At 41.3% G+C, this 26552-nt stretch overlaps 1 protein-coding gene across 5 annotated transcripts in view; it reads left to right on the forward strand.

Moving 5' to 3' along the window:
• The window catches only part of aspscr1 (ASPSCR1 tether for SLC2A4, UBX domain containing), a 240170-nt gene that overhangs the window by 104025 nt on the left and 109593 nt on the right, over positions 1–26552 (forward strand). For all 5 annotated transcript variants that reach the window (XR_013499185.1, XR_013499186.1, XM_078225723.1 and 2 more), the window contains one exon: positions 22505–22573. Coding sequence is in view for 3 of the 5 variants with exons in the window: in XM_078225723.1 (XP_078081849.1) it covers positions 22505–22573 (69 nt within the window). In the remaining 2 variants the exon portion in view is untranslated. The remainder of the gene's footprint in view (positions 1–22504; positions 22574–26552) is intronic.

Consider the following 26552-nt stretch of genomic DNA (forward strand, 5'->3'; position numbering starts at 1 on the left):
TGTTCAAGTGAGCCACTTTCAGCTCCAAGCCACATTTGTACTTAACAGTACACAATTGTGAAATTTATAATCAAATTTCTGGTTCAAAACACAGGCTGTTATATATGTTGTACATTATAACCTGAAAGAACACATGAAACATAAGCCCTTCAAATTGGACAAAGTGCAAGTTCTGCTTTTTGCTCTAACTTGGCAGCACACCACTTCTCAGAAACTTCACGATTTGTGATGTATTCTGCTGGTAGCCAGGGAGGGGATAACAACTGTGGAAAACATGATAGTTGAATTGACCCAGAATAAATATTGGCTTTCCAGGTCCCCTTTCAGTTTTTACATCTGTTCTGATATATGAACAAAAGTATTCAAATGGAAAATTGAAAACTGTAATGCAGTCTTTGGACTTGTAGGTGAAAATGTATTTTCTCCTTTAATTATCACGCTCTTAGACCCATACTGATATTGAGTTGCAAAAGTGCTTTAGGTCAGGCTTTTGTCATGTATTATGCCCATGGATGGTACAAGTAGAGTCTCATAAGCCTGTTAGCAATGTTTGTACTCTGTATTGGAGAAGAAATGTACAGTGGCTCAGTGAGCTCATACCTGGGCATATCCCTGTGAGAGAAAATGTAAAGGGATATCACCACTGGCCAGCTGTTGTATGCGTGTGACGGTTGTCCAAGAATGATGGCGGCCTTGGGGCAAGACTCCTGCTCTGGTCCTTTGACCACTGAGTTTCTTGAACCGAGAGGGAACATCAGTAATTGAGGGAAGGTTAACACATCCTCCCTCATGAAAATAAAACAAAAACCTTGCATGTTAAAACGTTCTAAGTGTAGAACTAGTTTTTGGGCAAACTAATGAGGTTAAAGGCTTACATGTCCCCCGGGCCTGATGGTTTGCACCCCAGAATCTTAAAGGAGGAAGTGATAGAAATCGTGGATGCATTGGCAGTCACTTTCCAAAAATCCTCAGATTGGAAAACTGGCAATGTGGTACCGTTGTTCAAAAAGGAAAGGAGGCAAAAGCTGGAAAATACAGGCAGGTTAGCCCAACTGCAGTCATTGGACAAATATTAGAATCGATTATTCAACCGAGAATAGCTTTGCATTTGGAACGTCATAATCTGATCAAGCAGAGTCAGCATGGTTTCATGAGCGGAAAGCGTGTCTTGACATTTACTGAAGTTTTTTGAGGAGGCATCAGCCAGTGTAGATAAAGGAGAACCAGTCAATGTTGTATATCTGGATTTTCAAAAGGCATTTGATAAGATGCCACGTATAAGGTTACTACGCAAGATAGGAGTTCATGGTATTGGAAGTAATATTCTGACATGGATAGTGGATTGGCCAACTAACAGGATAAGTCTCACAACACCAGGTTAAAGTCCTGGTACCTTCATCAGGTGAGGGGCAGTGTTCCGAAAGCTAGTGGCTTGTGCTACCAAATAAATCTGTTGGACTTTAAACTGGTGTTGTGAGACTTCTTACTGTGTTTATCCCAGTCCAACGCCGGCATCTCCACATCATAACTAACAGGAAGCAGTGAGTAGCGATAAAGGGATCTTTCTCGGGTTGGAGGGCAGTAACCAATGGAGTGCCACAGGGACCAGTGTTGGGACTGCGGCTCTTCACAATATATATTAACGATTTGGAGGAAGATGCAGAGTGTACTGTTTGTGGATGATGCAAAGCAGGGAGGAAAGGTAGGTTATAAGAGAATATAAATCGAGCTTTTGATAGGATAAATGAGCGGGCAGAAAATTGGCAAATGGAATTCAGTGTGGGAAAATGTGAGATTGTTCATTTTGGAAGAAAGGCTGAGAAGATGAATTGATATACGGAGGAGACTACAGAAAGCTGTATCACAAAGGGACCTGGGGGTCCTTGTTCACAAAACCACAATGTGGAGATGCCGGCGTTGGACTGGGGTAAACACAGTAAGAAGTTTAACAACACCAGGTTAAAGTCCAACAGGTTTATTTGGTAGCAAAAGCCACACAAGCTTTCGGAGTTCTTAGCCCCTTCTTCAGGTGAGTGGGAATTCTGTTCACAAACAGAGCTTATAAAGACACAGACTCAATTTACATGAATAATGGTTGGAATGCGAATACTTACAACTAATCAAGTCTTTAAGAAACGAAACAATGTGAGTGGAGAGAGCATCAAGACAGGCTAAAAAGATGTGTATTGTCTCCAGACAAGACAGCCAGTGAAACTCTGCAGGTCCACGCAACTGTGAGTGTTGCAAATAGTGTGACATGAACCCAATATCCCGGTTGAGGCCGTCCTCGTGTGTGCGGAACTTGGCTATCAGTTTCTGCTCAGCGACTCTGCGCTGTCGTGTGTCGCGAAGGCCGCCTTGGAGAACGCTTACCCGAATATCAGAGGCCGAATGCCCGTGACCGCTGAAGTGCTCCCCAACAGGAAGAGAACAGTCTTGCCTGGTGATTGTCGAGCGGTGTTCATTCATCCGTTGTCGCAGCGTCTGCATAGTTTCCCCAATGTACCATGCCTCGGGACATCCTTTCTTGCAGCGTATCAGGTAGACAACGTTGGCCGAATTGCAAGAGTATGTACCGTGTACCTGGTGGATGGTGTTCTCACGTGAGATGATGGCATCTGTGATGATGGCATCGACACAGATGCCATCATCTCACGTGAGAACACCATCCACCAGGTACACGGTACATACTCTTGCAATTCGGCCAACGTTGTCTACCTGATACGCTGCAAGAAAGGATGTCCCGAAGCATGGTACATTGGGGAAACCATGCAGACGCTACGACAACGGATGAATGAACACCGCTCGACAATCACCAGGCAAGACTGTTCTCTTCCTGTTGGGGAGCACTTCAGCGGTCACGGGCATTCGGCCTCTGATATTCGGGTAAGCGTTCTCCAAGGCGGCCTTCGCGACAGCGCAGAGTCGCTGAGCAGAAACTGATAGCCAAGTTCCGCACACACGAGGACGGCCTCAACCGGGATATTGGGTTCATGTCACACTATTTGCAACTCTCACAGTTGCGTGGACCTGCAGAGTTTCACTGGCTGTCTTGTCTGGAGACAATACACATCTTTTTAGCCTGTCTTGATGCTCTCTCCACTCACATTGTTTCGTTTCTTAAAGACTTGATTAGTTGTAAGTATTCGCATTCCAACCATTATTCATGTAAATTGAGTCTGTGTCTTTATAAGCTCTGTTTGTGAACAGAATTCCCACTCACCTGAAGAAGGGGCTAAGAGCTCCGAAAGCTTGTGTGGCTTTTGCTACCAAATAAACCTGTTGGACTTTAACCTGGTGTTGTTAAACTTCTTACAAAACCACATACAGATGCAGAAGATAATTGGGAAGGCAAATAGAATGCTGGCTTTTATTACAAAGGGGATGGAATATAAAAGAGGTGTTGCTGCAACTGTACAAGGTACTAGTGAGGCCACATTTAGAATACCTTGTACAGTTTTGGTCCCCTTATTTAAGAAAAGATCTATTATCATTGGAGCAAGTGCAGAAGAGGTTTACTGAGGTGACCCCAGCTATGGAGGAAAGATTAAACAGGCTGGGTCTGTACTCGTTGGAGTTCGAAAGAATGATAATGAAAAAGAAAGAATTAGGGGGTTAGACAGGGTAAATGTTACAACTCGTGGAAAAGTGTAGGACAAGAGGACAGTCGCAGAATAAGGGCGTGTTCATTCAAAACGGATTTGCGGGAGAATTTCTTCTGAGTGGTGAATCTTTGGATTTCTTTACTACAGGAAGCTGTGAAAATTTGCAAGGCTGAGATCAGTAGGTTTTTAATCAGTAGGGGAATTAAGGGTTGCAAGAAAATGGACTTACTGTGTGTTAGATCAGCCATGATCTTATTAAATGACGAACAAGCTCAAAGGGCTGAATGGCCCACTCCTGTTCCCATTTCTTATGGAATTCACCCAGATACTTAAATTCAGGAAATAAATAATACCGGAAATCCTTAACAGAATCTGCTTTTTAAAGTTTGTGATTTGAAACCCATTGCCAGGACTGAATTCAAAAACAGAAGATGCTGGAAAATCTCAGCAGGATTGACAAAGCATCTCTGAGAGAACAGAGGTAATATTTCGCATCTGGATCTGGATCTATTCTCTCTCCACACACAGATGCTGTTGTGATCTTCCAGCATTTTCTGTTTTTGTTTCAGATTGCAGCATCTGCAGTATTTTGCCTTTATTTTGCCAGAACTGATTACTTCATTCAGGAGCTGATATTGATTTGATTGTGATCTAAATTTAACAATGTTGTACCCGTTTTATGGGCCTAAAATATTTGCTATGATAACTAATCTGTCCTCTCGCCACCAAATTTGACCTGTGCTTGGCGCCCTCTCCACTCACATTGTCTGTGCCTTTGGGACTTGATTGCGTGTGGGGACTCGCATTCTAGCCGTTGTCTTGTGGATTGAGTTTGTGTCTGTATATGCCCTGTTTGTGGGCGCGGCTCCCACGCGCCTGGTGGGGGGGCGGTGCTCCGGGGGCTTGTGCTGCCAAATAAACCTGTTGGACTTTAACCTGGTGTTGTAGGACTTCTGGCTGTGCTCACCCCGGCCCAACGCCGGCATCTCCACATCATAGTTAGGGGTAAAGCAGGGGATAATAATCAGGTATGCATGTACTTGGGCCTGACCTGGAGTACTGTGTACAGTTTTAGTCACTGTACCGCAACAAAGGTATCCAGGTATTGGAGAGTCAGCAAAGCAAAGGGAAATCAAACTAATGCCTGACTTCAAGCATATAAGCTTTGAGAGGTAGTTAAAAAGTCTGTGATTGTTTTCTCTGAAGGATCGGAACCCATGCAGACCTATTCAAGGACATGTATAAATTAAACTCTAGTAATAGTTGAGGTTTCCACGTGTGAGTATGGGCTCAAACATGAGAGAGAAGCTCCATGGAAGTTTTAGATTTGACTACTTGAGGGCAAATTGAAACTTAAGAATGATTTGATTGTATTTCTTGTGCTGATCAATAAAAATAGATGGGCACTTTGGATAATATTTAGTATTTAAATGTTGTTCTGAAATCAGGGGCACCAAACACACAGGAATGGTTGTTGGAAGTTCCGGGGAATAGATGTTTCAGTAAGAGTAGGGAAGGTGGTAAAAGAGGTGGAGGAGTAGCATTGTTAATCAAGGATAGTTTAACGGCTGCAGAAAGGCAGTTCGAGGGGGATCTGCCGACTGAGGTAATATGGGCTGAAGTTAGAAATAGGAAAGGAGCGGTCACGTTGTTGGGAGTTTTCTATAGGCCCCCAAATAGTAATAGAGATGTGGAGGAGGAAATTGCAAAGCAGATTATGGATAGGTGTGGAGGTCACAGGATAGTTGTCATGGGTGACTTTAACGCATAAGATGCAAGACTGGGCCGAGAAGTGGCAGATGGACTTCAACCCAGATAAGTGTGTGGTGGTTCATTTTGGCAGGTCGAATAGGATGAAAGAATATAATATTAAGGGTAAGATGCTTGGCAGTGTGCAAGATCAGAAGGATTTTGGAGTCCGGGTTCATAGGACGCTCAAAGCAGCGCGTCGCAGGTAGAGGCTGTGGTTAAGAAGGCGTATGGAATACTGGCCTTCATCAATAGAGGAATTGAGTTTAGAAATCGGGAGATAATGCTGCAGCTGTATAGGAGCCTGGTCAGACCCCACCTGGAGTACTGTGCCCAGTTCTGGTCGCCTCATTACAGAAAGGATGTGGAAGCCATAGAAAGGGTGCAGAGGAGATTTACAAGGATGTTGCCTGGATTAGGTGGCATGCCTTATGAGGATAGGTTGAGAGAGCTAGGTCTTTTCTCCTTGGAGAAGCGAAGGATGAGAGGTGACCTGATAGAGGTGTATAAGATGTTGAGAGGCATTGATAGAGTGGATTCTCAGAGGCTTTTACCCAGGGCTGAAATGGTTGCCACAAGAGATCACAGGTTTAGGGTGCTGGGAAGTAGGTACAGAGGAGATGTTAGGGGTAAGTTTTTCACTCAGAGGGTGGTTGGTGCGTGGAATCGGCTGCTGGTAGTGGTGGTGGAGTCAGATTCGATAGGGTCTTTTAAGAGACTTTTGGATAGGTTCATGGAAGTTAGTAAGATAGAGGGTTATAGGTAAGCCTCGTAGGTAGGGACATGTTCGGCGCAACTTGTGGGCCGAAGGGCCTGTTTGTGCTGTAGCTTTTCTATTCTATGTTCTATGTTCTAAATTGGTCCTAGCCTTTTTTGGGGTGGAGGGGAGGTTTTTCTTTTCTCTCTCTCCCAGTTTTCTTTCCAGGAGGTGTTGCTCATGCTTGGAGTTTGGCGTTTATAGGCCTCTGATAATCTGTCCAAGTGGCCAGTCATCCTTTGTAGATTTAATATGGTAACTATTTAAAGTTTATTTATTAGTCACAAGTAAGGCTTACATTGACACTGCAATGAAGTTACTGTGAAATTCCCCTAGTCGCCACACTCCGGCGCCAGTCCAGGTCAATGCACCTAACCTGCACATCTTTGGAGTGTGGGAGGAAACAGGAGCACCCGGAGGAAACCCACGCAGATACGTAGAACGTGCAAACTCTACACAGACAGTGATCCAAGCCAGGAATCGAACCCTGGCGCTGTGAGGCAGCAGTGCTAATCACTGTGCCATAGGGGTCACCACTGATCCCGATCTTGTCTCACTGAAAATCCATGCGCCTAAATTTTTCAGTGCAGCTCAGTCATCGGGAAGAGGAGCGATGTTAACCTTGTCCTTCCTTGCCTTGGAGATTTAGTGAAGTTATTCAGTATAGCACAACTTTGGCTGAATCCTGTTATGATAAATGGCATTGTCCGGAGTCCTGAATTATACTAGTTTCAAACAATATTACTTTAAAATCAAAACAAAAGCACATGTCACAACCTTAAATAACATAGAGGCATATGAGAATGATAGTCCTAATTAGTGAGCATCTTAATTACCCATTATATTGTATGTTGCACTCACATACAAATACCAGTAGAAGGATGAAGCTTTGGAATATGCCATTTGCTGATGCAAACTGGTTAAAATTCCCAGCTTTGTTTGCCTAATTTAAATTGCACAGATTATATCACGTGGCCATATTATTTTTTGCTTTTCCTCTGAGACACAAACTCCTCAAAATGGGGAGCAAATTGTTTTAAGGAGGAGTTTGGAAAAGAAATGATCTCAGAAGATCTGCAGTGAACCCTTTGTATATCGTTCATTAAAATGTTACTTTGATTATAATATAACTGTTGGCTGCATTCCAGTTATTCCTTTGATCTTCCAGTAGAAATGCCATAATTGAGGTTTGTGATGTAAAAGAGATTTACTGGAAACCAGGAGAAAAGAAGCAGAACATTTTTTTTTTAGGTGAAAAAAAAAGATAAAGCAGTAGTTCTGCTTTTTAAGTAAAAGTTAATATAGAATTGTGTTCCATTTTTAATTTTATTTTGGTGCTGTACTAAAGAATGTCTCTGCTGGTTTTTCCCTTTTACGATTTCCATCTAAATTGCCACATTACTTCTGAGTGAAACTTCTTCCCCTCGTTGTCAATTTGTCTTCATTCAGAAGAGCATCTCCTGCAGCCACAGGCAAGTCTGTTTCATCTTCACACAGCAACCTTGCTTGCAGTCAAGACAATGGAAGATAAATTGAATGATGTGGAGATGCCGGCGTTGGACTGGGGTAAACACAGTAAGAAGTTTAACAACACCAGGTTAAAGTCCAACCTAAATTGAAGACAGTGGAAGATAAAGGCAACAGAGCTGTGGTTTCTGATATGTATGATGGGAATTAGTCGGACTACACACGCAAGTAACGAGGAAGTTTTGAAAAAAGCAGGGCGCACGCGAGCAAATTTTGCGAATGAGCATAAAGAGACAATTACAATCCCTTGGGCACATACTTGGGCGAGAGAAACGAGAACATCTGGCGGTGGCTGGTAAAATTTGAGAACAGCAGAGCAAGCAGGAGACCAAAGAGGAAATATATTGATAGCTTAAGAAGCAGAACAGGTACAAAATTTGAGAACAACATCAAGATATTGGCTGTTATCAAGGGCCCTAAAAGTTGGAGAGCCAAGATCATCAATTTTGCAAAACATGGCACCTGAAGTAGTAGTTTGGGCTGCTTTGTGCTTCGGCTAACCTTCACTGTATAGAAGAAAGGTGGCACCATGGTGAACACCATTGGAGCACTAGTGTGAAATGCTATGTGATTAGTGGTGGTGGTTTGATGCTATTTCCGTTTAGTCTCAGTCATGTTACATATGTTTCCGTGTACTTGGAAGCAAAATGTAGAGAAAGGATTCCCTGGCTGCTCACTTGTGCCATTTAGACACTATCTTAAAGTAGTGTTGAGAGTTTCCTGGCAGCATCTTACTTCCGCAACCTCGTTGGTGCTGTTAGCATTTAATCTGGAAAGAAAATGGATCCATGTGTGCTGCTGAAAAGGACCTGTTCAACCCTAATGAACTTCCACACTTGCGTCTCTCTCCCTCTTCCCCAGTCCGTGTAATGTAATTATTAGAATCAATCATAAAATTATCACTGCACAGTGGATGCCATTTGGCTCGTTGTGTCCAGGCCAGTTCTCTCTCAGATAAACCCAACTCATTCTGTTCTCTTGTAGTCTTGTAGATCTTTTCCCTACAGGTAATTATCTAGCCTGAAAATCTTTGATTTGATTTATTATTGTCACATGTATTAACATGCAGTGAGAAGTATTATTTCTTGTGCGCTATACAGACAAAGCATACCGTTCATAAAGAAGGAAAGGAGAGAGTGCAGAATGTAGTGTTACAGTCATAGCTAGGGTGTAGAGAAAGATCAGCTTAATGCAAGGTAGATCCATTCAAAAGTCTGACGGCAGCAGAGAAGAAGCTGTTCTTGAGTCGGTTGGTACGTGTCCTCAGACTTTTGTGTCTTTTTCTCGACGGAAGAAGGTGGAAGAAAGAATGTCCGGGGTGTGTGGGGTCCTTAATTATGCTGGCTGCTTTGCTGAGGCAGCGGAAGTGTAGACAGAGTCAATGGATGAGAGGCTGGTTTGTGTGATGGACTGGGCTACATTCACGACCTTTTGTAGTTCCTTGCGGTCTTGGGCAGAGCAGGAGCCATACCAAGCTGTGATACAACCAGAAAGAATACTTTCTATGGTGCATCTGTAAAAGTTGGTGCGAGTCGTAGTTGACATCCCAAATTTCGTTCGTTTTCTGAGAAAGTAGAGGCATTGGGGGGCTTTCTTAACTATAGTGTCGGCATGGTTGAATCTGTCTGAACAAGGCTCTCAAGCAGTGTGTCGTCGTTCCCCCCCCCCCCCAAACTTGCGTGCAGTGAGGAAAATGATGGCATATATCTTTCACAAACAAATAATTCAAATATTTAAAGGAATGCTTTTAAATAGCCAACCAATAGCTAAGATCAAAGGTAACAACTACATGTAATTAATAATGGTCTCTGATTTTCTGAAAAAAGGACACTCAATAGAACTTGGAAAATGAAGCAATTTAGTATACACATGGTCCACTCTACTTTAAAAATATTTATTTTTGGGTATCAACTACTTCCTTGCAATTAAACCTAACACTTTAAACTTCTAACCTATTTTATTTTATTGAGAGATCTTCTCTCTAGTTACCTATGGCTAGAGGACCAGCTGGCTATACTTGTAATATTCACTGAAGAGAAATCTTATGTGGAAAACACACAGAAGATTGCCACACCACATTCGATGGGGCACGGGAGAGAGCTGGAGGAGAGAGCAAGAGAATGGATGTAAAGCAGGGAGGGAAAAGTGAGTGATTATCCACAAAGGGGTGCCTAAGAAAGTAGTACAGAATTACAGTTCTTGGCCCCCATGGTGAGGATGAGTAGAGACTACAGTTGATGGTAATGGAGGGTGGATGTTGGATTTGCAGGCGTGCAGATGTCCTGCCTGGTGTGTTACGTCCCATGGTACTGATCATGTGAATAAAACTTCTGGTAAGGCAGACAAACTACCCAGTATTCCCAGGAAAGAATAAGTTGGAGGTCTTGTGGACTGAGTTTGAGTGTTCTGGAAGAGCAAACTAGACTGGAGAGAGATTAAATCGTTGGAAATGTCAATTGGGAAATAAAGTTACTATATGAAGTTCCCAACAGCCTAGGGATATTTGATGCAGAGGCAGAAAAGATAATTCCTGAGTCTGCTATTGATCGCCAGATCAACATGTGAAGAATAGGTTACTTAACAAAGCAATAAGGAAGACAGATCCAACCAAAAGAGAAAATGCTGGAAAATCTCAGCAGGTCTGGCAGCATCTGTAAGGCGAGAAAAGAGCTGATGCTTCGATGACCTTTTGCCAAAGATTGAAGAAACTTTCCAACCAAAAGTATTATTGTGAGAGATTTTAACCAACTTAACATGACTGGAAGTGCCCAGCAGAGTGGTGTCTGAGCTAGCAACTATACATGGTGTTACGGCATCAGCAGTTGTAATGGATATGATCCAGATGTGAATGATGATAGCTTAGGATGATAGAAACTATAATGTTGAATCTGATTTTGTGGGCAAAACATACAGGGTATGTTTAGAAGAGCCAGTGTTAAGGGACTAGAAAAAGATTTAAACAACTTGATTGGGACTAGGTACATGCTGCTAAGCATGCAGAATAAATATATCCTGCAGACTAAACAAATGTGATTCCAACTGAGGTAAAACAAAAAATACAATGTGAAATGAATGACAGAACAAATTATTTCATGCATTTTGGGGTAAAGTGGAAGGAAAAACATTAATGTGAAAAGGCGTTCGGGGATAGTGGTAATGGGAGGAGGCTTGGAGATATGCAACAAGGAACTAGACATGTACGTAACTGTAGAAACAAAACACTGTAAAAGATCTGTTAAATCCTGCTGCACTTCCTTGCAACTTTTTCCATTACATGTTCCACGTCCACAGTTCTAGTGGAAACTACATTTATAGACATGTCACACTAATTGCACTTCCTCTAATGAAGGAGCTACAGCATCACCACTGGCAGGAGGGTTTGGTTACAATATGATGAGATTACACAGACAGCTTCCATTATAAATGTGGCAATATGAATTTATAATAGCTATATAAAAATGAGGACAATATGTGACTTCAAAATGGAGACGAATGTATGTTGTGTGCCCAGGACCAATTAGATATCTTCCCCATTCCCCCAATCCAACCTTCATCTTAAGACTACCACTGTGACTATTGTTCGTCATGCCGCCAGTGAATAACTAGCGGCAAGAAATTCTGCCACATTATGGAAGAAAGCACATTATAAAATTTTTTTAAAAGGTCCTTTTAAGGACACAACTGGTATGAACTAAAAGCAATTAACAAAATAAATGATTACTTCTTGGATGTATTCACTAGACAAATCACGGTTAGCATTGCCACCAATTGAATCTAATTACTTTCTCATTACTCGTGGAGATCCTAAACAGGCTGAAAGACTTCAAAACTAATTTCAAACGAGAAACAAATACAGGGAGGTCTAGCTGAATTGGAAATAAGCCAATATAGTACCTCTTTCCAAAAAGGTTATAAACAAATGTAGTTCACTTACAGGCTTATTAGTCTTGCATTGATTATTGGTAAAATAATGGAATTAATCAACAGGAGCAAATTTGCTGCTTGAAAGTATTCCAAACCGTGAGGAGCATGGTATTAAACTTCAAAAGGATGTAGGCTGGTGGAATGGTAATACAAGTGGGATGATGGAATTGAATCCAGTGAAATAGTTCATTTCAGTAGGAAGAATGATGAGAGGTAATGTAAGCTAAAAGGTACAATTCTAAAGGAAATACGTAGCAGAGGCATCTGCAGTTAGATATGCACAAGACATTGCAAGTGACTAGGCAGGTTGAGGGTTCAGTCAAAGCACACAGGACACTCGGCTTTATAAATAGGAGCATGGTATACAAAAGCAAGAAAGTTATGATAAACCTGTATAAAACACTGGTTTGACCTCAACGGGAGTATACCTTTCAACTTTAGGCACCACAGTTAGGAATCATGTGAAGTCATTGGAGATGGTGCAAAAATGATTCACGGATCAGGGACTTCTGTTATATGGATAGATTGGAGAAGCTGGACTTGCCCTCCTTGGAGGAGAGAAGATTGAGAGAAGATTGGATTTGAGGTGTTCAAAACTCAGGTCCCGGACAGAATAGATAGAGAGAAACTGTTCCCATTGTAGAAGGTTCGAGAATCAGAGGGCACTGATTTAAGATGGTTGGCAGAAGCAGCCACGTTGACATGAGGAAAAGCTCTTTTATGCAGCAATCTGTAATGCTCTGCCTGAGAGTGTGATGGAGTTTGTTTCACTTATGGTTTCCAAAAGATAATTGAAGTTTTAAAAAAAATGCAGGGCTGTGGGGAAAGGAGCCATGAGACTAAGGCGAGTTGTTCTTGCAGATTTTTAGCAAAGACATGACAGGCTGAGTAGCCTCTTCCTAGTCTGTGGTTCTGTAACACAGTAAGAAGTCTCACAACACCAGGTTAAAGTTCAACAGGTTTATTTGGTAGCAAATACCATAAGCTTTCGGAGCGCTGCCCCTTCGTCAGATGGAGTGGAAATGTGCTCTCAAACAGTGCACAGAGACACAGAAATCAAGATACAGAATGCGAATCCCTACAGCCAGCCAGGTCTTAAAGGTTCTGTAACATAGTCTGTGCCATCCAGCACTGATTTGGAAAGAAGAAAAATCCCTAGCTGGTTCACAACCAGTCACTTTTTTTAGGTAAGTGGAACCAAAGTAGGTGTTGGAAGAACATTATGTATGCAGACAAACTGAAACAATGAATGTACGCCATAATGAATATTCAAAGCAGAGAAGATGGAGTATTTTAGGAGGAGAGTAGAGCAGCTAAATTACATTTTGATTGCTTTAGTAAAGGACTGGCACAGCGGGGTGACTGGCTGTCTTTTGTGTTGTAAATCTCTATGGCTCTATGTATGACTTAAGGCAGTGATTATCTTGATAAAACTTGGATAGGAATTGGCGGAATGATAGGACACAGTGAAGTACCAGGAAGGGGAGAACAACCATGTGGCATTTTTTGCGACTGGTGATGGGACTCCTGCTGTTTCTCATCTGCAAAAGAAACTTTTGATTCCGATGTGTGAATCATTTTTTTGGTTAAATGTGAGAAATTAGGAGGGCAGTTGTGTGATGTGCCAACCAAGGGATTACAGAAGCACCTTGGCAAAATTTTGCAAACGAGCAGAAAATAGCAAGTGAAATCCAATTCTGGTAAGTGAAATGCATATGTAAGAAAGATTTTTTAAAAAGGGTAATTTGAATGTTGTTGAAATGCCATGTGGACAGGCTGAAAGGGATTCAATGCTTAACTAATCCAGAGCACCAATTCACCAAGTAAACAATATGATATCAAAATAATCTTAATTGTAAATCAACCTTGCCTTTAATAAGCGCAGGATTTGCTCGTCTTTTGCTGTTTAAAAAAAATAGGAAATGCAATTTATGTAACTGAACAGATCTTCTCTTTTTAGGATCAAGTCGAGTTAAATGGGAGCATTGACCAGTGCATATACTTATTGACTTAAGGATTTCAAAGCCATATGCTCAGAGGACACAAACATAGCTCATGATAAATGAAAGCATGTCTTATTGTAGCAATTAAGCAGGGGTGCCCCAGTAAAACATGTTTGACCCCTTGATATTTCTTGTCTTTGTCAATGACCTGGTGGATGTAATTGAAAGCGATCACTTTGTTGTTAATGGCATCTTCCTTTGGGTAGTTAACTTCTCACCTTAAAGACCAATAATCTACTACTGCAGGCAGACACTGACATTTCGGCAGTCGCTGGATAAGTGGGCTGGTATCTTAATTATTCAGAAGAGAATGATTACCAATTTCCTAAAAGTTTTTTCTAGTTAGAAATGTTCATCATTTTGGTTTAACCAATTTAACATTACCCATGCCTTAAACTTCCTACGTTTCGATGTTCCTCCAGCTTTATGAAAGGGGCATTTGCGCTGGAATTTTTAAAGAACAACGATTGACGTTTCCAAAACTTGAACGATATACACCAAAGGCTCCAATCCGTTAAAAACTATTTTAAAAACTCAGCATTTAATTTTTAACCTGCAAGTTTATTCAATGACTTGTGATTTTGCTTTGAGTACCTTGTGTACACACTACAAATAACTACCCTCCATCTACTTTGCAAACCTTGAAAGTAGAATCTATTAACGTCGTCAAATGCATGTGGTTTGAAATGTAACGTGTGCAGAACATTCACGTTGAAGGTGAATTGAAAGGACAGTGTCTCAAAACAAATGAGAAGCCCATTGCAAAGTGAGACCCAGCATCAATGCTGGATTACTCTTTGGCATGGAATCGCGATAGCTGTGGACTAGTGCAGTATAAATGCTGAACCTGTTGATTTGATATTCCTGCCTGCTATTTTGGCAGAGATGTTGGCTGGCCTGTTTAAATGAGTTGGCACCTTGACTAAAAAGCAGAGAGAGGAATTTGAGATGACTGAGCATTTATGCATGTGTAAGTATGATTTCAGTAAGATGTTTGCACATGATTTCAAACATCTATGGCTACATTTGACAAAACTAATGATGCAATGCAGGTCTGGTGCATAACGGGAATGGTAGCAAAGCGGTTATATTACTGGGCCGCTAATCCAGAGGCTTGGACTAATGACTGGAGACATGGTTTAAAACCACTAAAGCAGCCGGGGAATATAAATTCAGTTAGTTACATAAATCAGGAAGAAAAGGTTCAGATTCAGTATGGGAGACCATGTAACTACTAGATTATTATAAAATTCCCCATATGGTTCACTAATGCCCTTCAGGAGAAGAAAATCTGCCTTGAGCCCAGTCTAGCTTATATGTGACTCCAGGCCACAGAAATGCAATTGGCTCTTAACTGCCCTCTGAAATAATCTAGCAAGCCGCACATTTAGACCAGACTGCTACAACGACTGGGAGTATCCTCATCACACAGACTGCAAAAGTTCAAGAAAGTAACTCTACATCACTTTCTCGAGGGCAATTAGGGAGAGGCATTGAATTGGGGCCTTGCCAGAGAATGCATAAAAGAGAAACGTTGGCACGCATCACCTAAGTTTGTTGCATTATTAGCCCGTAGTGAGTTGGCAGTCTATGGTAAAATTTCCTTTTTAGCTGTAAGTGGAGGACAGCAAGGATGACACAGTTGCAGGATCATATCTCCTTGTTATGCTTTTATACCAAAGAAAAAGGACTTCATTATGTTTGACCAGTTAATGCAACAAAGTATTCTTGATGCATATATTCTCTAAAGTCTGCTTGAAATCTAGACACTCATCAAAAAAAATTCTAAAAATTTTGGACAGACTCATAATTATCATCCTCCTGTAGCCTGGTTAAACTCTAATTGTAACCCTGTTTTGATACACAAACCATAATTCAACAATTATCCGTTTTTTTTAGCTAAGTACTTTAATTAGTAATATGCTTGCCACATGGCAGGTTAGTTTTGGCGAGGTGCCTTGAAATCGCTGTAAACACCATTTAAATTCAATTTTGGCACATTTTATCTTCATACATGATTTCTATTTTTCAGCAGCTGATACCTTTCTTTCAGAGGATTTACATACAAAACACTAGGAATTTGGACTGTGCTTGCATTTAATGTCTTAGGTTTGGTGTATTATTGTGAACCATTCAGTGGAGCATTTTGTCGAGTTTTTATTGATTTAACCCATGTCCATTTTATTGAGTTTTTATTGGGGAGAGATACAAAAGGGGCCAGAGGGGAAGTTTTTTCTCTCACACGGTGGTGAGTGTCTGAAACAAGCTGCTAGAGGTAGTAGTAGAAGCGGGTGCAATTTTGTCTTTTTAAAAAATGTTTAGACAGTTACCTCGGTAAGATGGGTATAGAGGGATATGGGCTAAATGCGGGCAATTAGGACTAGCTTAGGGGTTTTTTATTAAAAAAGGGCGGCATGGACAAGTTGGACCGAAGGGCCTGTTTCCATGCTGTAAACCTCTATGACTTTACGATTGCCCAGTAGTTTTGGAAGTTGCAGCTGAAACATTGTTCTTATGGTCTACGTCGAAGCAGCAGTTCAAATCCCATTCGTTTAGCTTTTAAAGGGATTCTGAACAGGACGTCCGGTCTTTTTCTTTTTAAGATTGCTCATGCAGAATTCCACATTTTACTAGCAGTAGATTCACCTAACAAATGAGCGAAAGATTTTTTTAAGCCAACTAAGTTTTCCCATTTAAACACTCAATTGAACTACCCAAAATGCTGCAAAAAGGTCACAAGATTATCGAAATTTCAACTCACTCCGGAGGATTCATCTAGAAAATCTTCCCACTCTAGCATCCAATTGTTTATAAAGTGACCCAGGTTTCTGCCTCCTCTTTAACTGGGAATTCTTTGGAGCTTTGAATCTCCCCTGGTGCCTTGAATCCTGCCTGGTGGGAACTTTCTGGATGGAAGGACCAACCCTTTGGTAGGGCAGGGATCACAGAAAGGGAATTCCACCACAAGAATTTTCTCTTCCCTGACTTTCTTACTGCTGAGCGATCTGGATGTTTGGTTGAACTAGGGCATACATGTCTGCTCAATGATGTCAGTGTCACCTCAGTGACCTAACCCAGACCCCGTTAAACAACTTGCATTTGTTTGCATCTTTTAAGTGGAGAAGTTAAGATTTTGGCTCTGTTAGTTATAGTACGGCCATTTTCTAATTGGGCTGTGGCCAGAAAAAAAGCTACCTTTGAAATGAGTTAGTTGCCAAAGCAGCCCCCAGCAACCAGACAGGCACTCATGATATGCCTATGGCGATGTGGAGTTTAAGCGATGCCTCCTGATTCCAGCAGTCGGGCAGAGATCACCAGTCTCGGCTTCATCCCAGTTCCACCCGCAGAGAAAACCAAGTATTTCAGGACCTTGGATACTTGACATGTGGATAAAGTGCGTTGAGTAATGAAAGTATTTTTAAGAGTCAAAATTAGAGATTCAGGAGGGCTTGGATTCCACTGAAGTTTTCCTTCTAATTATTGATTTGCGTCAATACATTTAATAACTTATTTTGAGTATCTTGGGTCTGTGATAACTGGCTACTTCTCTGCATCCTGACTTTGAGCCTTAGCTTCCTCTATACAATTGCTCTCCTCTTACTTTTCAAAACTATCACTCCTTGCTTAAAGGAAAAATCCGCACCCATCTTTTGTTAACCATCTCCAATCTCCTTTTGCTGACCCAGGGTCCTTGAACATGTCCCCTAAAATTGCACCTACATCTTTCACATATCCTCCAGTCAGATTTTCACTCCTGATATTGCACCCAAATAAAGTCTCACTTAACATTCTCATGACCATAATACATTATTCCATGTTGTTTTCCTTGATCCTTCTGCACCTACCAACACGCCTCGTGTGACTCTCCAGTGCCTCCAGCCTGGCTGTCTGACATTGAGTCTTAAAAAGGCTATAATGTCCACTATCTAATCTTTGAGAAGAATTGACTGACACTCTTCCTGGCCACACTCAGGTTGAACCAGGTCATTCATAATGTGTGTCCAAGCTCTACTCGAGTTGCCATTTGACATTTCTGCCCCATCTCGCCGTAGAAGACCATACCTTCATCTGTGTCGAATTCCCTCTCTTAAACCTCTTTGCTTCTCCAGCTCCCTCGAGACATTTCCTAAAGCCTACCTTTTTGATCAGATCACTCCTAATCTATCCTTCCTTGGATAGGAATCCATTGATGAAGCACCTTGGGATGTTTTCTATGCTGAAGACATCATAAAAATGCAAGTTGTGTGCGCATATATCTAATTTATTGTATATTTTTTCATGAGATTTTAAAAGCATTGTTGCCTGTACGCCACTGAGCAGGTTTACATTCAGGACAATTTCACTTTGTTTTTAGTATTTTCATTATCTTTCCTCCCATGATTTGAAGAAAAATAAAGGGTAATTCATAGATGGTATACCAGCTGTAGCACACTGCAACAACCTCCTCACCTGATTGTAAGGAAGTACATTGGAATGTGACTGCTTGCTGATGCATCAAGGTTATGCTGTAAATTTTGTAATGAATTGAAGTGAAAATAAATTGTGCTTCTCCATGATTGCTCAGTAAGTTAATGAGATGAAGGTTCCCTTTTTTCCTGTTGATTCTTAAATGATGTGAATTTGGGTAGTTTCTCCAATTTCTGGCATACTGTACAATGTCTCAGTATACCAGCTGAGGATATATGCCCACAACAATGTTTCTTCGGAAGGAACTCTTCAAAATGCAGCTAATGAAAATACAACAAAACTCACTCCAACTTATAAATCACAGAAAGGGTTTAATAAAGAAACATCATTACTCCAAACTTGGGGCCTCGTCCTGGGCCAATCCAAGCTCCCCACAATTCTACATAGTTCCTTTTTTATAGTGAATCAGCTGGTCAGTTGACTATTATGCCATTCTGTAATTGGTTCCTTGGTTTACTGGGTCAGCTGATCCTCACATCTTGTTCCCATTGGTCACATTACATCCAGTACAAAGTTGTCACCAGTTACATTCTAACAGCAAGGCAACAGTAGAAAAGGGCCACAAACTGATTCCCAAGTTTAATCTGTCCAAGCCAAGAAATCAAGTTGAAGACCCAGTGATTTTTTTTAAACTCCGAAGCAAAAAGTAATATTTAAATATTGAAGTCCCTTGAAGGAATGGATTTAATTCAAACAATATGCTGGAGATTGTCACAAACTTTAGATTAGGGATCATTGACTCAATGTTGGAATAGAAAAGGTGCATCGACAGCTTAGATTGAGTGTGTGTAAGGTGCTTCTGAGGGAGACTGTGGAGGTTGATGGTGTGGAAAAATTAAGGGCGATTTGAGTTGATATTGGTGGGATGGCTGGTGGAGAAGTATTCGTTTTTGCGATTGGAAATGCAGGCTTGATCCTGTACTTGCCTCCATTTTCCTGTTCACTGAGTCCACAACACAATTTGATTCCAAGGGTTCAGTAATTGTGCCATTGAAGGTGTGTACCGAATGGAATTGCATTAGCTGAAAGATTTGGGAAGGGATTTGGCAATAATTCTCCTTCAGCAATATAACAAAATGTTCAAAAAAAAGCTAACAATGCCAATATATAGCTGGAGCAACAGAATACCGTCACGGAAGCTGTGCTAAGACAGTATAATGATTTGATCATACGTAAAGGACATGTTTAGTTTTGGTAACCATGTCATAGAAGACAATTTACAACATTCAGTCAGAATGACTGAATGACTTAGTCAGAAGACTAAGGAAATTTGGCATGTCAGCTACGACTCTCACCAACTTTTACAGATGCACCATAGAAAGCATTCTCTTTCCAGTTGTGTCACAGCTTGGTATGGCTCCTGCTCTGCCCAAGACCACAAGGAACTACAAAAGGTCGTGAATGTAGCGAAATCCATCACGCAAACCAGCCTCCCGTCCATTGACTCTGTCTACCCTTCCCGCTGCCTCGGCAAAGCAGCCAGTATAATTAAGGACCCCACGCATCTCGGACATTCTCTGTTCCACCCTCTTCCTTCGGGGAAAAAGATACAAAAGTCTGAGGTCGCGTACCAACCGACTCAAGAACAGCTTCTTCCCTGCTGTCGTCAGACTTTTGAATGGACTTACCTTGCCTTAAGTTGATCTTTCTCTACACCCTAGCTATGACTGTAACATTACATTCTGCGCTCTCTCGTTTCCTTCTCTATGAACGGTATGCTTTATCTGTATAGCGCGCAAGAAACAATACTTTTCACTATGTTAATACATGCGACAATAATAAATCAAAAAATCAAATCAAATTCCATTATGGGACATACAGTAAATATTAACATTGCTGGTGCAGACATGATGTGCCAAGTGACCTCCTCCTGCACCGTAACAATTCTGTGATTATCTTTGTTACAAGCAAGAAAAGAGTTGCTTGTGCACAGTCTGATAGAATATTGTCTTTGTGCCGGTTCCCACATCAGTATGATGTACCTGCAATTCAGCTGGAGTTATTGTCAAAGATCAGTACCATTGAGCTGCACAGTCTCCCTCAGAAGCACATTACACACACACACACAAACTGTCGATGCACCTTTCCTTCTCCAAGATTGAGTCAGTGATCCCTATTTTAAAGTTTGTGACAATCTCCAGCATATTGTTTGAATTATATCTGTTCCTTTAGGAAACTTCAATATTTAAATATTACTTTCTGCTCAGGAGTTAAGAAAAGAAATCACAGGGTCTTCACCAGTGTACCTTTTCCGAAATGCTTTCAACAGCAAAAGCACATCCAAATATCCTCACCTTCCAGAAAGATTGCAGAGAATTATTTTTTAAGGGAATGACTACAATCTACAGGTCCTCAGGAGAATTCTCTGTGTTGGCCTTGAGCAGTGAAATATGCTATCAGCGATTCAATATATGCAGTTTAATGGGATCAGGATGACAAGGTTTGTGACCTTGAAATGTGCACACACCTATGTGACCCATAAAGACAAAATTACGGATATCACAACTAAATGGCATCCTTTTCCTTAAAGCCTATCCAATCTGTCATCTTGTTATAGTGGTGGCACGGTGGTTAGCACTGCTGTCTCACAGCGCCAGGGACCTGGCTTTAATTCTGGCCTCGAGTGACTGCTTGTGTGGAGTTTGCACATTCTCCCCATGTCCGCGTGGATTTCCTCGGGGTGCCAAGATTTCCTCCCACAGTCCAAAGATGTGCAGGCCAGGTTGATTGGCCATAGTAAATTACCCCATAGTGTCAGGGGGGCTAGTAGAGTAAATACGTGGGGATAGGGCCTGGGTGGATTGTGGTCGGTGCAGACTTGATGGGCTGAATGGCCTCCTTCTGCGCTGTAGGGATTCTAGGATGTTTTCTATGATGGTGAGGGTGTAGAATCTGCTGTTATTGATATGCACTATCCTTAATCTATGAAAAAATATTGCTCTTTTGAATTTGAGGCACAACACATCTACGGGGTAAATGGTATGATGGCAACATCACATCAGGCTGTACTATTTTCCTCTTGCTATTATGCAAGACAATTTTGATAATGAACACAATTCAATCCAAATTCCCAGCTTTTTTGTCCCAGTTTAGTCATCTTTGCATCTTTACTGAGATTTGATTTAAAGACTTCAAAAGGAAATTGGATGGACTCTTGAAGGAAATAAACTTGCAGGGCTACAGGAACGGAGTGGAGGAATGTTACTGACTGGATTATTCCATGGAGAGCTAGCATGGGCTCAATGAATGGCCTTCTGTGTCCTAAATGACTTTGACTTTTCACTTTTCCCTGAAATTGTAACTGTGTTTGTAAAATATCAGTGTGCAGGGGTCTGGGGAATCTGCAGAGGAATTCTGCTAAGCCATAATGCTAGTTTGGAGAGCCGATGTGGACCTGATGAGCCAAATGGCCTCCTGTGCCATAAAAATTCTGCGATTCTATGAAACCAGAAGTCTGGTTAAATGGTGCATTGAGCTCAAGTCCACGTATACACTCTCACTTATTTTAAACCAGGACATCTTTTTTCTTTAAAATGTCAAACTGTTCTGATACAGGAAGGATTAAAACAGTTGGAAATGTGTTTTATAAAATTTTGGCATATGCTGCTATAATTTACAGATGGTATTTATTAGAAAATTCCTTATTCTGAAGTATGCTATGCATATTCTTTTGGAATTCGAGGTAGTTGGGTTTTTCGTGAAGAAAGGGGGAATGTGGTCTTGTGATAGTTGGGAGTTGGCCACGCTGGTTTGCATCTTAGGGCTCTTCTCCAAATTAGTGTAGCTCCTGGGACTAAAGGGATCAAGGAATATGGCGGGGGTGGGAGGGGGGAGGCAGAATTGGGATATTGGATTTGATGATCAGCCGTGATCAGAATGAATGATGGAGCAGGCTCGAAGGCCCCAATGGCCTCCTCCTGCTTCTGTTTTCTATGTGTACCCGTGCCCCATTCAGTCCCACACACCCTCCATTTTGGTTCTGAATAAATGGTATCCAAAACATTGAGTCTCTTATGGCAACAGATCCTTGGCACCTAGCTTCATTGTCTTAGTGACAAAACTTCTTTCAAGATATTGTTGCTAATAGGAGGGTTAATTGAGTTGTGGTTGTTGAAGCACTAGTAATCATTTGTCTATGAAAAGAATTTTATTTACAGTCTGTGTATAGTGGGGTTCCAAATATACTGCAAGGAATGCCACTGGTTTCTTTTGAGGTAGCATATAAAATTTGCAACTGGAATGTTTTGGAGAGTTGCTGTAAGCAGACACACCTTACTCGTTTTTTTAAAAAAAGGCTATAATTAAGATGATTTTAACCCACGGTACTATAATCTACTGAGCTATGTTTCCCTGAAAGCTGCACCACCCAGACTTGTTTGTCTTTCCAAATTGAACTTCCAGCACAAGTCCAGGTAATGTCAATTCTGCTGAAAATTAGTCTGTAAACCCCATTCTTATTTTTTATCTTGTAGAGTCCGGTTAACATCCAACAGCCGAAACTGGAATCCCCAGAAGCATCCATCACTAAAGAGTATTTGAAGGTACATACTGCTCGGTCATCCAGCCTTTTCATTTCATCTTCAATAATCATTCGTCTGAGGTGAAATGGTGATTCTTATGTCAGTTGCCAGAAGTAGGTGCTGGGAATGATGTGGGGATGGGTTCCAAAACTAGTTGTTTGATTATGTTTCAATTGGGATGAACCCAATTGAGTTCCCCTTCGATTTAAAATTATGCGTCGAGTGAATTCAGGAGCTGGGAGAGGTGATGGTGGGTGCTTAGAGTCAGAGTTTTACAGCACAGAAAGAGGCCCTTTAGTCCATCGTGTCTGTGCTGGCCATCAAATACCTATCTATCCTAATCCCATTTTCCAGCGCTTGGTCCATAGCCTTGTTTGCTGTGCCGTTGCCTTGTATGCTATGCCGTTTCAAGTGCTCATCTAAATGCTGCTTAAATGTTGTGAGGATTCCCACCTCTCCTGCCCTTTCAGGCAGTTAGTTCCAAATTCCCAGCACTCTCTGGGTGAAAAAAAATTTCCTCAAATCTCCTCTAAGTCTCCTGCCCCTTACCTTAAATCTATGCCCCCTGGTTATTGACCCCTCTACTAAGGGAAGGGTTTTTTTCTATCTGCCCTATTGATATCCCTCATAATTATTTCTGAACATCTGGAAAACACTTAAAATTCTTCAGATTCAGAGCCAAACCCAGCACCATGTGACTATACTCTGGTCCAGGATCCGATACTATGGATACCATAAAAGGAGTACTGGAGATAGGATTAAAGATACTGGACTTACAGATGATGTAATGCCAGTCAGCAGCCAACCTTAAAAAGTGTATGTTTTTACAGAAGGCTTGACAAGCTGAAATGTAGTAAGAAGTCTAACAACACCAGGTTAAAGTCCAACAGGTTTATTTGGTAGCAAACGACACTAGCTTTCGGAGCGTGCTGCCCCTTCGTCAGGTGGAGTGGGAGATCTGCTCACAACCTGGTGTTGTTAGACTTCTTATTGTGTTTACCCCAGTCCAACGCCGGCATCTCCACATCATAGCTGAAATGTAACCAGGCACACGGTACACTTAATTTTTAAATAACTTTTGCTTGTGTTTATTCTTTATTTTGTGGTTATTTTAGAAACTTAAATGTATAAACAACATTGATTATCCTTTGGAAAGGAATTAGATTGATCTGCGTGGAGACCATACTGATTTAACTTGGCCAAGAGTGTGATTGCAAGAATGAATTTACATGCTTTAAAACCAGTATTAAAATGTACCGTACCCACCGATTGACTTTGCGACACTTAAGAGATCCATAAAATCTGTCCTTTTGATCTTAGTTATTTGATTGCACTGGTGGCACCACTTCGAATGTCGCTTGTTAATTGGAAACATGTCTCTGTTGTGTTGTGTGTGATCTTGTATAGCAAGGCAATTTCATCAGTCCAGGCTTTTCTTTGCCTGTTTGAAAGTTGATTTAGTACAGAAGCCCTGCTGTGAAACTTCGGGGTAAGTGGGGCCACCAACATCTTCTGCAAATTAATTATTGCAATGAATTCCCATTGCAAAGGAATTCCAAAAAAACAATAATGCTATCTCTGCCAAAAGTAATGCAAATTGGGTAGAAATTATTTCTTTTTACCATTGAATTCTTTAAAGCCCTCTTTTTTTGTTACACTTGCGGTTGAAAACATCACGTGCCACATATTTAATAAAATACTCATAAGGGGGAATTTCCTGTGTCCCTACTTTGGCAGCATGGTTATGTTACCGAGCTAGTAATCAAGAGGTGTGGAGTACTGATCTGGAGACTGAGTTCAAATCCCACCACAGCAGCTAGGAATTAAAATTCATTAAAATAAAATGAATAAAAAGTTAGATTTGATAATGACGGCTGTGAAACTAAATGAAGAGTCGTAAAATCCCTTTTTGGTACCCTGAAGGAAATCTGCCACCCTTACGCAGTCTAGCCCATATGTCACTCCTGACCCATAACAAAAGGGGCATGTCCTCTCTCTGTCCAACCCCAAAAACCCTTCAACTGCCCTCTGGAACGGTCTTGCAAGTTTCTCAGTTTTATTCAAAGAGGTGACTCACCACCACCTTCCGAAGGACAGTTCAGATGAAAAATAAATACCGGCCTTTGTCAACATCGTCCACATCCTGTAATTTTTTTTAAAGGAAAGGTACAGGAACTTTATGGAGCATTGCTTTCTATCAAAACAATGCCGATAGTACACTTTTCAGGACAATTCATTACTAAAATAGCTTTCGAAGAACTGAGTTATTCAGAATTGTGTTCAGTAATGTCTTCTCTCATGCTTTTTTCCATATGTATACTGCTATAGATAGTTTAATTACAAGGAATGACAGACATTTTGGTATATTGTTTTCAACATTCCATGCTGTAAGTCCCAAAATAGATTAGTTTATGAATTTAAATGAATGGCAATTGCATGCAGGCCAGCATGACATTAGTCCCCTGAGGAGTGTGAATGTTTTGAATCCTATTGTTAATTATGCAAGTGTAGCTCGGGTAAAGTGGCAGTGTTTAACTAGAGTATCACAAACCCAAAAGAGTTGAATGTTGATAACACTTGTATCTAAAGGTTCTGTCAATATCACTCCTTGATTGTGGTAAATTCAACAAAAATCTTGTTCAAATTAAATATGCTGCCTGAAGGGTCCATTTTCCACTAGAGATTTAAACATGGAAAAAGTTAAAGTAAAGTTTTGTTAGTCACAAGTAAAGCTTACATTGACACTGCAATGAAGTTACTGTGAAATTCTCCGAGTCGCCACACTCCGGCGCCTGTTCGGGTCACTGCGTCCAAACTGCAGATATTGGAAATCTGAAAAACAAAAGATGCTGGAAACACATCAACTGTGGAGAAAACCGGCAAATAGCATTTCAATATGAATAATTCATTGGGACCGAAAAAGTAATAAGACGGTGGCTTGCCAGGCCATTTCAGAGGGCAAGTTTTAAAAAGGAACAATGCAACTGGAGGAGGTAAAACAGAGCCACGCAGATGGGGAAATAAATTGAATGATAAGACGAGGGCTAAAGTGGAGTAGATGGTAGTGGGCGAAAGATGGTAGTCAAATGCCAGAAATTATGTTAGCATGACGCAAGAGAAATCAAGAAACAAAAGACCTGTATGAGACTACATGTGTGTGAAAAGCTAAAGGTGTGGGAGGTAGAATGGGAAGCGTGAGAAACTGGTACGGCAGAGCAAACCTCAGTGAGCTGGTGGGAGGCAGATAGATACAAAGAGTGCAGGATTTGAGGGAAGTCACTTTCGGGAGAAAAGAGGGAGGGAGAGGAAAACCATGGTTTCCAGTGAGACAAATCTTGTTCAGTTGGGCCTATTTTGATGGTTCAGCAGTCACAATGGTTGCTGGATTGGTCGACTTGAATTCTGAGAGTAAGAGCTGATCCAAACAGACTGCAGATCTGATTGCTGGAAGCATTTTTTGTACTTTACAAGCAGTTAGTGCTGGCTTGTCCCAAGGTTTGTGTGGAGGAGCCACATTTTCAAACTTCTCTCACTCAAGGGGCCAGTTGCCCCCCCCCCCCCCCCTCATGTTCCTCCATCCCTCTTGCGCTTTTTTGCCCCCCCAACCCCCATGTGCTGTCTGTCCTGCCGCCCCCACCACCCTCACGCCCAATATGATGGTAAATTGCGTGCTGCAAGGCTGCACAAACAGCAATGAGATAATGCCCAGAAAGTGTTGTTGGTTGAGAGTTAAATAACGAGTTGGATTCTAGGAGAATCCCCAGGCTCCTTCTCAGAATAGTGACCTTTGCATCCATCTGAGGGTAGACAGGATATTGGTTTGATGTCAGGTTGTAAAAACAGTAACTCTGATCCCCATGTGTGTGTATCTGTGTACCATAAAATATATATTATTCAATTAAAGTAAAGTTTATATATTAGTCACAAGTGGGCTTACATTAACACTGCAATGAAGTAACTGCGAAAATCTACTAGTCGCCACACTCTGGCGCCTATTCGG

Source organism: Mustelus asterias, chromosome 12 (assembly GCF_964213995.1).
Source record: "Mustelus asterias chromosome 12, sMusAst1.hap1.1, whole genome shotgun sequence".
Lineage (NCBI taxonomy): Eukaryota > Metazoa > Chordata > Chondrichthyes > Carcharhiniformes > Triakidae > Mustelus > Mustelus asterias.